Below are 15,085 nucleotides of genomic sequence, written 5' to 3'. Positions count from 1 at the left end.
TTTGTAAACTATATGTTTCCTCAATGGAAAGAACATTGTGCACATATTTATCATATGTATTATATATTAGTAATATATAAAACATTACATACTCAAACTCCATAATAACATGTACAATATATATGTATATAGAAAGAATACTTGACCTTTTAATGTAATTGAACAAAACCTGGTACACATTAAAAAAGAATTCTACCTTGCTAATTTTTTGTTGTTTGCCAGAGTATTGCTTGAATGAAACACATATATCATGTAGAATAATATCCTTTGCACAACAAACATTGAAAAACATACAAATATAGAGCTCTAGGAAACCTTATTGGTTGTGTGTTGGTTTAAACTTTGTGGTCCTCATGCTCTGAGATAACCACATATGAAACCTTTAGTCCTCAGCCTTTACCAACTTCTAGCTATGTGATCTTAGGTAAATTTAAGGACTGGGTAAATCTTAAAGATTGAATTTCCTTCTATGACAGGGAAATGATATTGCTTCTCTTGTAGCATTATCATAACATTTACATGTCACATATTTCAAGTGAAATGTTCCATATATTGGGGTCTAAATAAACTACCTTTATTATCATTTTAAAATATAGCTGGTTTTGATAATGTTTACAATGTACAAGATTGTAATTTTCAGCAGATGCAATGTATAGAGCATTTTGCATCATTGATTCCACTAGATAGAAAAATTGCTTATAATGAAAAATGTTACATTTTTCGTTAATGTCAATAAATTCAGATATCTCGTTTAAACAATGGAAATATGTTTTACCAAGTTGTAATGTATACATGGGTGCACACATCACAATGAAACACCTTTATATGCCTAAGATATCCTAATAAAATAGGAAAAGAGTAATAACATTGAGATTATTCTAATAAATCTAGATATCTTCTTAAATTGATGTTATTTGAATGATATTAATATGATTATAGTAAAGAACTGTTATGTTTAACTATATTCAACTCTTTCATCAAAAATACTAGGAACCATATTTTCTTTCTACATTCAATTTTGTTACTATGTGAGACATGAATTTTTGTTTGAAGTTTATGGCAATGTACTTATAACTTACTGTTTTCAAGTTGCTCAAGTTTAGTTAAAGAAAGAGACAGTGTCGGGCTGGGAAGGTGGCTCAGTGGTAGAGCACTTGCCTTGCATGCATGAGGCCCTGGGTTCGATTCCTCAGCACCACATAAGCAAAAAGAAAAAAGCTGGAATTGGCGCTGTAGCTCAAGTGGTAGAGCACTACCCTTGAGCTGAAGAGCTGAGGGAGAGTTCCCAGGCCCAGAGTTCAGGTCCCACAACCGGACCCAAAAAAGAAAAAAAACCCAAAAAACAGTGACTGTGAGATGAATAGAACTGAAATTTAAATTAGCCTACAAATCAGTTAAGTTGAAATATGTTAAATATATATGAATGCTTTTAACATTTCAAAATCTAGGACTTAAAGTAGTAACTCAACAGTAGAGCTCTTGCCCAGCAAACTTAGAATTCAGTTCAAAACCAGTACTCCCAAGTTTCTTTCATATGTTACATAATTTATTTTATTGCCAAAACTTCAGAATCTTATTTTTTAATTAAAACTCATTCAGAAAATACCATATCCACTTAGAACTGCTATAAGCTAGTATATTTATGGAGTTCAATAACCTTATTTGCGGAAATGTCATAGATTTAAGGTTTAGAGTTTAGAAATAATCTTGCATGAGCACAATTTAAAGTTTCTAATGGAAACATACAACTTTTAGAATTGAGGCATAGAAGCTGTTCTTTGGCTTTGTTGTTGTTTTTTTGACTTTTCTCGATTGTCAAAGACCTTGCTGTAGTGACATTCTAATAACGTCGTATAATCATTGCTGAAAAATATTCTGTACGTGTGTGGAGTGTGTGTATACAAGGGAGAGAAAGAAGAAACTGATAGGTGCATTAATCTTTGCCTTTAAAACTGCTGGTATTTGAGAGAAATAGACACCATCCACTTTTGTTTTAATAACCATGTTATGTAACCTAATATATTTTCAGGGTTTTTATTTTAAAACATGAAGAGCAATTACTTAATGAATAAGAATAATTTAAGAGAAATATAAAATATTTAATACTGTCATTAAATGCATGCAATATATCAAAGTAGAAAATACTTCTGCAAGCCATCACCATACAAGTGCATGCATACTACAGAACATATACACTTTGCACTTACACTGAGGTTTTTGGTTATGCAATTGATGCAGTGAACAAAATTCCCATGGATGAACCAAATGAGAATTGGGACCAAAAATATCTATTTTTATGTCAACAGGTACATTTCTATCTCTCTCTTTCTACACCTGTATCAGTGGTTTGTAATTCATCAAAACCTGCAGCACTATTATATTGATGAGGAATTTGTAAATTACTTCACATTTCAGCTACCATGCAAAAGCGCCTGAAGAAGGAGAAAAAAGCCAAGAGAAAACTGCAGGAAGCCTTGGAATTTGAATCAAAGCGTCGGGAGCAAGTGGAGCAGGCACTTAAGCAAACTACTAATAATGACAGTGGCCTGAGGATGTTGAAAGGTAGTGACTTTCATTTTCTATGTAAACAAAGAGAAATCTGATTTAAAGGTGAATAATAAAGGAAAAAGGAAGGGAGGGAGGAAGGAAAAGAAGGAAGGAAAGAAGGGAGAGAGGGAGAAAAAGAAGGAAAGAAAGGAAAGGAAGGAAAGAAGGAAGGAAGGAAGGAAGGAAGGAAGGAAGGAAGGAAGGAAGGAAGGAGGAAATATGGCAAATGAAAATAAAAGAAAAAGGGGGTGAGATGAACACTTTGTCCAGAAATAATTAAAAGTCAATTTAAAGTTAAGCAAACCCAAATAATCTCAATTACGGTCGGTACAAAAAAAACTAGAAATAATAGAAAAATTTTCAGACTTAGTATAGGTAGTTAGACTAATATAAGTGTTTTAGATCTATCCATGTTAACTAATGTTGATATGTGCTGGAGTTGATTTTCATCAACACTAAGATGCTGGTTACTTTTATTCTGACTCCATCAATGTTAATGTAATAAGAGAATGTGATTGGTAAAGTTTGCTAAGAATTGCTTTTGTGTGCCAGTCTTGGTGCTTGAACTCAGGGTACAGACCATGAGCTTATGTGCTCAAGACTAGCACTCAACCACTTGAGCCAAAGGTACATTCTGACCTTTCGGTGGTTAATTGGGAATTTCCATGGGCTTTGAACTGCAGTTCTCAGATTTCAGCCTCCTGAGTGGCTAAGATTACAAGTGTGAACAAGCGGTGCCTGGCTCTAAGAATATTCTTGGAAGTACTGTGTAATCTTTCCATTTCAATGTTTTCTCATTTTATATTTAATTTTGAAAACAGGTAGCAATATTTTACCTCATTCTGACCCAATCTGAATTAAATGTTCAAGTAAATACACATACTTTCCCATAAGTATATACACTCAGAATCTATTCAGATGATGATTCCTAGCTTTTGTAGCTTATCTAAAGAGCACAATAGTAATGCATTTGAACCTAAAGCTGGGACTACTTAAAGACCACAAACCATAATTTTTGGTTAACACTTGCACTTAGCATAAAGATAATACCATCATCCATCACAACTTATAAATTCGCTTCCATTTCTGCAATCATATTCATCGTTTTTTTCATTCTACAGTCAGGACAGTCTGATGGTTTTAGTGTGTATTTATAGATGGATTAAAATCCTAAAATTCACCATAAAGAAATGGGATAAATCAGTATTTACTATGTCCCTGGAAGTACATATTTCAATTGTATAATTCAGCTACAGTTTATCATTATTTTTCATTTTTCCTACTTTTAAACACACACACGCACAGGCACACACACACACACACACACACACACACACACACACACACACACACACATTACCTAGGGCCTGGCATTATCCATAGGACCAAACTACTCACTTTTATGTGTGTATATATGCCAGTCTTGGATTTGAACTCAGAACCCGGGTGCTGTCCCTTAGCTTTTTTGCTCAAGGTTAGTGCTCTATCACTTGAGCACAGCTCCACTTCTGGTTATATTTGGTGGTTAATTGAAGAAAAGTCCCAGACTTTCTGGGCTGGCCTTAGACTGTGATCTTCAGATCTCAGTATTCTGAATAGCTAGGATTACATGTGTGAGCCAAAACTACTACTTTTAATGTGAATTAGAAAATATAGAATTGCATCTAAATATTGATTGCCAATTCTTTCAGATACTGGAATTCCAGATATTGAAATAGAAAGCAATGGGACTCCTCATGATAGTGCTGCTATGCAAGGTATGGTAAAAAGCATACTTCGATAATCTGCTAATACATAACCCCTGGAGGAGGTGGGAATAAAATCCTATGTTACTATTCAGAGAGGCTGAATGAGTTTAACTGTTGTTATAATATGACATAAGAAGCAACATGCACTGATATTTTTTAGAAAAATACACTTCATGTGTCTTCAAAACAGAATAACAACACAATTGCATTTAGAGTACAAATTTCACATATACAATATGAACAAATTTCTTATATGTTTAGTTGTGAAAAGGGTATGCATTTATATGTTAGAAGTATTCTAAAAGTGTACAACTATGATAGTAATTTACTTTTAAGTTTTTTAAGCATTACTAATTGCTATTTGCAAAGGCCATAAATATAATAATTGTAACTTACTGATATATTACAGATATTCTAGACATAATTTTTAACTCATAAATCTTTACACTAATTTAAGAAACTGCCTAAATATGAAGAGTCTGATTCATAATTCATTACTTCCATTAATACTTAGATCATTGGAAAAATTTTATATATTTGGTAGTAAGAAAACATACGAGAAGGAGGAGGTTAAAATATTTGACAAGAAATGTACTCATTACCTTATTCGTGTAACTGTAACCCCTCTGTACAGAATCTTTACAATAAAATAAAATTAAAAAAAAAGAAATCATATGAAATACATGAATATAATCTCATGAATGGAAAACCGTTAAAAATAGGAATTTCATATGACTGTTAGAAATTAACCAATGCAATTAACTAATGCAATTTTCTAGCCCTTTACATTTATGTAGTTCGCATTTATTGTTCACACTTATTATGAAACAAAATCCTTACTTAAAAATAGACCTTTCTCTGAGATACTTATTTCCTAATTTTAAAAAGCAAACATGTCCATGAATATGTTCTTTGTGGAAGATTTAACAAACTGATTCTTTGTACTGTGTGTCTGTACCTATATGAAGGCAACAGATGTGATCCAAAAGATCCATATGTATTTGTCTAAAGATTCAACAGTTTCATGAAATTTAGAAACCTTCACTTATGTAATGTTTAGAAAATCATCTTTATACATTTGGGCATATCAGAGCTTATTCCACTTCTGGAAATGGATTATTTTGCTGCACCTGTATATACCTAATGCATTAACTATGTTAGATGTGAAAGCCTTCACACTTAAGTGGGCCAATGAAGATTTACTGTTTCTTATCCATTTTCTGCTTGCCTGCTTTCTAACCTCAATTTAAAGACTGTGTCTAGGATGTTAGTAAAACAAATTTGAATGGAATTTGTTGTTTAACCAATCAATTGCTGCAACTAAGTTCATGAAGAAAATCTCACTAGTTGTGGACCTGGAATTGGAGGTTGCCTTCACATACCAGCAATGTAGTAGGGGATATATTAGCTGGAAACAGTGAATTCATCTTTTCTGAATCAGTGACACAGAAATTCAGACACTGTCATCAAGGAATATTGATCTTGATTATGCCTCTAATTTGAGTAGGATATAAGGTTAATATTAGAATCAGAGGGAGTAAACCACACACACTACGAAAAAGTGTCATACTTTAACCCTGTGCTTCCATCCCGTTCTTTACTATTTCTTCCACATATAATGCCTACAGATCATTTTAGTATTGTTTTGCCAAACTTTGAGATAAATGGAAGCATTCAAATTGTCCCAAATTTATTTCATTTCTTGCTATTTTGGTCATATATGCAGAAGTTGTTATTCTTCAAAATTTTATTTTTATAATACTTGTAAAGAATGGCTTATGTATATTCATTTGTGCATAAGGAAAGACATGCCGATTATTTGCTTTTAATAACTTCTATGGCTGTTGTCTATCTTAACAAACCAGAAAGCAATAGAATTTTAGATGGTTTGGGCTGGAGCTTATATTAAAACAAAGAAGTTGACTTCTTTTTTTAAATACAAATCAAATTGTTTGGCATTTGTGGCATTTGTGCTCATAGAAAATATGATGGGATTGGAGGCTTGGCTCAAGTGCCTGCCAACAAATAGAAAAATCATTGAGTTTCAAATCTTAGTACTGCCAATGTGCGCGCACACACATACATATATTTACATAAATATATATATATGATTTAGTAATACTTTCTTATGGAACATCTGCCCTTTAGAGTACAATATAATTATTTATGATAATAATGGAATTATGTCATTAATTAGTACAACATTTAAGCACTACAAGTAATAAGATTCTCAATGTCATTAGGAACTTGCATAAATATCTCATGTTAAAATGATTGTACAATCATATTATATCAAAATTCAGTTAATTTGAGCAAAATGTTATTTTTTTATTTAACCAGGGGATTAGAAGGTTATTTCTAATATAGTTCAAATAGGTCAAATAATTGCATTAAAATCCCAATATTGTCAGTCCAAGTTGAGAGATTGCTTACATATTTATTAACAAATTTTACAACATATATCATACTAGGAAAACATAAAATGCATTTATCTTCCTAATTTTTCTAAGAATTTTGCCTTGGTGTATTATATTTTTCCATCTGAACTTTAATATCTTTTTGTTTTAGTGTTGTTTTAAACCATATTTTAATATTGTTTTCATGTACTTTACCTCCCCAAATTATCCATTTTTAATTAGAATATTATTTCCTGTTTGTGAGAATCAATTCATGTATGTCAATACAATGCCATTTCCAAAACTCATTGCCATCACAGCAAACAGTTCAGACAACACTGAAGCCCTTTCTCTTTCTATTGTCGATAGCTCTGCTGGATAGAAATCTATCATTAAAGCGAGTGCTTTCCCTTTGAAATTCAATTAGTTCCACTGTAAAATCTCTTGAATTGGAAAAATGTTGTCTGGCCACCCTTAGTAGCAATAATGTTATGTCAAATTTTATTATAATGTCCACATAGATTTTAGTGCAAAATACTCATATGTATTATCAACTTTATCAGCTTCTTTCTTTCATTTTCTTATACTTAATTATTTCTTTGAAGACAAAAAATCATATATCCATTTTCCAGTGAAAGAATATCTGCACAACTTACTTGGTAGCTCTTTACCATTCTCCAGAACGTTTTCAGGCACTATAGCAGTGAATACGTACTCAGTATGATGACAGTGTCTGAGATCTCTGGGGGTGAAGTTTTCAGTGAAGTATATACACTAATATGACTCCGTTCAGGTTTCAATAACTCAGCTGGGGAACTACAAGACAGCACATCAACCATCTTATCAACCAATCTTTGCTTCCCATGAAATAAACATACGAGGTGTCATTAAGTGCACCTTCCGATCAATGATTTTTGCAAATGACATTCAAGTACCATTTGTGTAGTGTATTTTGCTGATAAAACCAAATTAAATTAGCACAACTACAAGTGAGTGGATAAAAACTAAAACCAAACAGCAGTACCATTAGCTAACAAAGTAATATTTTCTCTTTACTGCGTTCTGCCATTTAGTTATTATCCTATTGGAAATCTAATTAAAATCCTTTTACTCCCTAGTCAAACTTCACAGTTTTTGCAAGCTTAGCACTGACAAGTTATTTCATTTCATTTGATTGCCTATGCCCAGATTGACTTAACTTCAGTTGGAGACCTAAAAGCCCTCTCAGTTTCTCAGATTCCCTGTTTGAACATTACTACAACAGCTCCTTTAATTAATTAGCATGAACAGCAGTAACATGAACTGCTGAACAGAAAATAACATCATTTTATGATCACAGTGAGACTGCTTCTTTTGGATGTTTATACCATAGTTAACTTTTGTATGACTATATTTCATTGTTAGGGGCTACAAGTCCAATTGAAAGTGCATGGATTTTAATTATTTTTTGCAAAAATGACATTATCATCTTAATAGTAATAATAGGTAAATTAACCACAGAATATGAAATTCCTAATTTTTAGAAAACAGGCATTTAGAAAATAGACATTCAACAACTTTCTAGTTATATAATAAAAGAATAAAAAGGTGTTCAGGGGAGATAGCATCATAAAGCACAAGGACGCCCAGATATGTTGTGCTGTTTCTGCCTTTGCATTTGTTTGGGTAAAAGAAAAAAATACAAGCTAAGCACTTCATTTTTCAAGTGGAATGTCAATGTCTTTGAGCTATTTTTACATTCTAGTATGTGTTTGACAAAGACATAAAATGACTTAAGCCCTAAAATGTTTTTCTTCTATCTTTCTCCATAAATAGGATGGAATCTTTAAAATAGTTTTTCCTTCTTTTTGCCACCAACACACTAGAATTAGATATTGAAATCCAACCTAAATACAAAAGTAAAATAAAATTTGTGATAAAAGTAAACATAATAATTTTTTTTCCTTGTGAATCATTTTTGTTTAGGAATACATGTAGAAGTGTATTCGGTGTATAAGCTAACCATTCAAGGAAATAAATTTAATAATTTTGCCTATATATTATCTTTGAAAAATGCCAAGAAAGAATTAAAAGCAATGTGACTAAAGTGCCAGATACAACAAAAATTTCTATGTATTAAACATGCATTGTATTTCATAACATAACTCAATATGCATATATTATAAAATATATTTCAATGGATAATATCCATAAACATGTATATTTTATCCATTCTCTCAAGATCAATTTGCGTCATGCTAATTCTTTGACCCCTGAGACTTTGTTTTTTTGCTTTTTGACTCACTTAGTAACTTTAAACAACATTATTCCAAAGAGCTTAAGATCCCAAGTAAGTATTTACTAAAGGCAATTTGCCCTTGTGATAGGATTGTGATTGAGTAGAATTTGGAAGAGTATTTTGTCATAAATATAAGAAAAATGAAAATGATAACAAAACAATTAGAAATCATTGAATAGGCTTTTCTACTCCCTTCTAACACAGTGTGCTCTTTTCTTAGAAGTTCTTCTGTCTACTTCTTTCCCTCACTTCATCAATTGTTAGTTTCTCTTTTCACAAAGTCTTGTGCTGTACTGGAAGATATCCACAGGCTCTATAAGATTCCCATTGTAAAGTGAAAATTTCCTTCTATAACACAAGTCAGAGCCAAGAGCAAGTGACTCACACCTGTAATCCTAACTATTCAGGAGGCTAAGATCTGAGGATTGAAGTTTCAAAGCCAGCCTGGGAAGGAAAATTTGTAAGACTCTTATCGCCAATTAACCACTGGGAAAACCAGAAGTGGCACTGTGGCTCAACGTCTTAGAGCCTAGCTTTGAGCAAAAAAGCTCAGGGAGAGCACACAGGCCCTGAGTTCAAACCCCATGACCAACAAAAATAAATAAGTGAGTGAATAGATAAATGGATAGATAGATAGATAGATAGATAGATAGATAGATAGATAGATAGATAGATAGATAGATAGATAGATAGATAGATAGATAGATAGATAGATAATAGAAGTCAGAGATTAAAGGCCCGGTACTAAGTAGGCAACTATTACTGCTGCTGTCCTCACAAAGTGGGAAAAGCTCAAGCAGCTATTCTGTAGGAAAAGAGCCAGTAAGTAGCAGTTTCGTTTTTCCCTGCAAGTTTCATCAGATAGCAATTTTTACTTTCATACTCAGGAAAACTCTCTTACTTTCTTTATCCTCCACAAGATTTTATTTTGAATGGTGATGCTTTTCCCAAACAATACCATACCTCTGTGCTATTGAATACCTGCCAGGCTAAAGCACAGATGATGCTTCTATTTTTATTTAGGAGGATATGAAGTTACTTGATCATTTAGGTCCTGCTTATGAAGGAGTACCTGACTCCAATTACCGGCATAGGTATAAAATGCTTTGTAGTAACTGAAAGACCTTCTCACTGATTCTGATTATATAATATGTCACTTACATATTTAAATCTTAAAATTCCAGCTATATCTCATTGACATAACAAGTGAAATTACAATAATAGCAAGATAGTGAGAATTGCAAGCCAAGATAGGTTGTTCTTTAGCCAGTATTTCGAGTCTATAGGAACATTTCATTAATTGACAGGTCCTTTTTAAACTATAACCTAAGAAGTATTGTTTAAGTCAACTTTTATGGCTGCTAGATCAGTTATATCTTATACTTCATTTTTTACATGTATAGTACAAATTTTAAACTGGGAATTTGCCCTACTCTAACCACAATCTATATATACCTGAGGAACTGCATGAGGGAGAAAGTCTTCTAAAATTGAAATTTTATTTTGCAAGTTCACTTTGTATTTTATTAAATAATATTTGCAATAGTGTCACATGAAACTCTAATCATATAGTATTATCCCCATACTACTCTTACAAAAAGCATTATTTTTATTGGGTTCTTAATCATGTATGTGCCACCATGCTTATCACTCTTGCAGTGAGGAATTTATAGACCAAAAATGAAGTAGTGGGGGAAAGGGGGCAATTGCTGGTACATGTATAGGACAGTGAATTTAGTGGCATTCTTAACAAAAGTATCTTCTTAGCAATACTGTCTCTATATGGTTATTTGGATATGTATGATTAACCTAAGCTTTGTAGGTATTGAAATATCCCAAGAGAAGTCAATTTGCTTGCTATGTTGGTAGTAGGAACTTAGACACTGCCCTCATTACATATCACTACTCAGCCATATTCTTAAACTCTCTGATAAAGCCTGGCCACGTTGTCTCAGTCCTGTAAACTTAGCTACTCATGATATTTTGGTTGTGGCAGAAAAGTCCGTGAGACGCTAATAAACCATCAAAGATGGAGGCATGGCTTAAGTGGTACTTCGCAGTCATGGCAAAAAAACTGGAAGTAGCCAGGCACCAGTGACTCATGCCTGTAATACTAGCTACTCAGGAGGCTGAGATCTGACAATCCCGGTTCAAAGCCAGCCCAGGCAAGAAAGTCAGTGAGACTTATCTCCAACTAACCACCAGAAAACCAGAAGTGGTGCTGTGGCTCAAGCGGTAGAGCACTTGGATTGAATTGAAGAGCTGAGGGGCAACACCCAGGCCCAGAGTTCAAGTCCCACAACGAACAAAACAAACAAACTGGAATCAGAGTACAGTACCCTGAGTGTGAGCTCCAGCATTCATTCAAAAACAAGAACTGTCTCATGGAGAACTAGGTTATCTATTAAGAAGTATTACCCCATGAAGAACAGTGCATGTAAGGGAGGATTGTAGTTTGGGACTCATTTCTCAAAATTGCCTTAAACTTACAATAATTTAATCATCATTTGAACCTTTCTTAGTAAGTGTAGACAAGTATCATTTCTCTTTAAAATTTTGTAGAGTAGATCAACTAGGAATAAAAAAAGACTGTTTTTCATACTTTATTACTATGAAGTTGTGAACATTAATATTGATAGTAATGGGCATATTAAGCTACAGTATACTTTTAATAATACAAGTGATTATCAGCACAACATTTTTACCAATTCCCCTCCTAGCTTTCAAAAAATCATAACTTTTTTGTTTTCCCTATAAAGACTCTATAAAACGTTTTTCTCTATAAAGCTTTTTCTATTTTTTCTTTATGAAACTTCTATAAAGTTTTCTCTATCTTCTTAATTTACTGATTGTCCTACACATGAATCAGTGTTTTTATTTCCTTTAAAACGATAAAAATTAATGAATGCAATGTTGATCATAGCATTTTGGAGCAGTCATTTAATGATCAGTAAAGTTTTCATTTTAACTTTCTACAGGGAGTATTAGATGTTGTCACTTAAAACAACATACAAATTATGGTTTACTAATTTTGCAAAATAATGACTACAAAATGATTACAACATATTAATTTTGCTTAACTATTACATTAAAATATTTCCATATGTATACTATCTAAAACTAATTTTATTTTATAAAACATTTTAACTTACATACTTATAAGTTATAGTTTAAGCTTAGATTCTTTAATATTAGTTGTATTGCTATTATTACCTTGAAGTAGTTCTATGAAAGACTTTCAATCTAATGTGTTCATTCATGTATACTATGCAACTTGATCAGTGTCATCTACTGTATTTTTCTCATTCTGCTGCCCTATATCCTAACTCCATTCATTCTCTCAGATTTTCTAGTTCCATTACATGTATGCATATTGGGTATTATGATTTTATTCACTTTCCATTCTATTCTCCACCCCCACCCTTAATCCCCACTCTCCTTCAGACAACACCTGTTTCTGCTTCCTAAACACCTTAGCTTTCTTAAAGATAAAGGCAAAAAACCATACACTTTCATAATCTACAAGAATATTGTGAAAGAAGATAATGTTCTGCATATAGCATTAACAATTAAATTGATTCCTGATGTATCTAGCCATTATCACACTACTAATTTCCACTTAAGTGTTTCTAATTTGTGATGTGGCCCCAAATTTGCAGGTCCCTGTACTAGACATATACGTTTTTATAGCCCTTAATAGCTGGTATGTTGGAAGTACAATTAAAATGCAAAAAGGTCCCCAATCAAGTAGTCAGGGTCCTCAATCAAAAATTGACTTAATCTTAACCTTGAAATGTCCCTACCTTAATTTTACTAAAACCAAATTCAAATATTTGCCTAACCTTTTTCATAAATAAATTAGGTGTAAACTCTGGCATATATATATATATATATATATATATATATATATATATATATGGAAATCAGAATTTATCATTATTTCTATGCCTTATAAAACTCACATAAATATAGCATTTCTATTGAAAATGTGATTTTAAGCAGAAATGAAATATCTGGCATATAACTGATTTGTAACACTTTCTTTTAAATCTATTTTCTTCCACACATACTTAGAGAAAAGGTATTTATATATTTAACCCTTGTGACAACACAGTGGTATCCATGCTCTTTTTATGATGTTTTATAGTACATAGAAATTCAGTGAAAATAGTGAAAAAACTTTTAAATTCTGAATAAGTTAAAAGTGAGCAAGAGAGACTGAATCTCTAATCTCATAGCATTTGTAGAAAGGGAGATAACCTATACCAGCCTTGGTTCTGATTCAATGATAAATCCAAACTTTTAGGTCTAAAACAGTGAAAGGATTATTATTTAAAAGAAACTTCTGTTTAGATGTTCAAATTCTAAAACAAGGGCAAAACCCTTCTGAAAGAATGACTTAAAATTAATGACTAATGAAGTTTTAAAGTTATTAAATTATTTCTAAGTTAGTCTCTAAACAAAGAAGCAAATGCTACCCTATGTTATTATTTACCTCTAATTTATAATGGTCTACATTTCCTTCTCTCAAATAAATAGCTGCATACAAACACAACTCTACTAAAAACAGAGTGGAACTCTAAATAAGTTCATCTATAATTGTTTATTTGATTTGAAAATATCATATGCTCACATATTTCCACAAGTGAAAAGTATATAAAATTTATTCTACATGTATTTTAAGGTAAAGACTGAAATATGCTGATGGAGCCTGCACATAATTATGTACTTTTCTTGTTCAGATTAGGAAAACTTGGCATTCCAGAAGTGATCATACTTGATGGAAAATTATATAGTGCTCATCATTTTAATTAAGCAACTTAAAGAACCTACATCTTAGAATTTAGTTTCTATATTTCCATTTGTTCAAAAATAGCTTATCTTCCACCAAAGAAAAGTTGAATAACCTAAAGTCTGCCTGTAAGGAAGCCTATTAGTGCTTAAAAGAGTCCTCTTGTTTAAATAGGTGAGCAAGTGATGAAGATACACTTGTAAGTAAACATGTAGGAAAAATCACAAAGGCATTTAATTATATACATAAACTAAATTTCCAGAAAACAAGGTACAGCACATGTAGTGATTTTCTACAAAACAAAAATGAGCAGTTACTTTCAAATAACCATTTTTGTCAGAGAAGGATATCTCATCCTGAGGGAAAATTGAAACCCTTAACAAAGATTTTGACTTATAGAATCTGTAACAGATCTTTGCTTACATTTTAGCCCATGGAGAAAAACAGAAAAGCTCCTAATTTCCAGCTTATTAAGCTAGTCATGCATTTTGCTGCAGATTATAAAGCAGTCAAACATGCTCAAGGGGCTCATCAGCATATTTTAGAATTAGGAAATATCATTTACACCATTTTTTACATTACTGATATAACCCTTAGAGAATAACATTAAGTCTTAATCTACAATTGTACTCACCTTTATATAATTTTATTTTAATATAATGTGACTCACCAAAGTGAATATATGATCAATGGATAGAGCTAATAGAATAATACATTTATTGCATATAGATTTACTTCAATTTTAAACATATATAAAACAGTAAAAATGGTATAAAAATGAGTTTTTGGTTTTCAGTGAAGTACATTGAATAGATTTTGAATTTTCTTTGTTGGAATGAAATTTTGACCAGGTTTTATTGTTTTCTCTGTGCAGCATGAACACTGATGCCGGAACTCCAACTGATCATAGGCACGGATAGGGTGCTGTAGCAGTTACCTGCTTACCTAGTGTTGTAATTCTTTAGAATTCATATTCAAATTCTTATAATATGGAATTTTCAATTACTATTTGTTTATGAATGATCAATAGAACCTTGCACATACAGGAGAGATGTGGAGATGTGCTAGGGAATGGGCCTTACAAGTTTTAGGGGCTAAAAAAAGGTCATTGAACATAATACTTTCATTAACCCCTTTCGTCCAAAGGAGTTCATAAACATTACATTTATCCACACAACAAACTCCTAATGGGGTAAGTAGGTGGAAGAAGACTTAAGATAGAGAAAATGCTATTTCTAGAGGGTATGGGAGAAAATAAAATGCAATCACACCTACTTTAAGCTTTGGTTATCAGGAAAGAGCTTTATATTTGTCCAACATGATA

The 15,085-nt window shown here is 32.2% G+C and overlaps 1 protein-coding gene across 1 annotated transcript in view; it reads left to right on the top strand.

The window, feature by feature from the left end:
* Dach2 (dachshund family transcription factor 2) overlaps positions 1-15,085 on the top strand; it is a 579,439-nt gene that overhangs the window by 560,298 nt on the left and 4,056 nt on the right. Inside the window, exons 11-12 of the mRNA XM_070040108.1 lie at positions 2,416-2,562; positions 4,239-4,304. Of these exons, the coding sequence (XP_069896209.1) occupies positions 2,416-2,562; positions 4,239-4,304 (213 nt within the window). The remainder of the gene's footprint in view (positions 1-2,415; positions 2,563-4,238; positions 4,305-15,085) is intronic.

Source organism: Dipodomys merriami, unplaced genomic scaffold (assembly GCF_024711535.1).
Source record: "Dipodomys merriami isolate MVZ:Mamm:240054 unplaced genomic scaffold, mDipMer1.0.p SCAF_3, whole genome shotgun sequence".
Lineage (NCBI taxonomy): Eukaryota > Metazoa > Chordata > Mammalia > Rodentia > Heteromyidae > Dipodomys > Dipodomys merriami.
The sequence above is the reverse complement of the archived record's forward strand: the minus strand, read 5'-3'. Positions and strand labels throughout refer to the sequence as shown.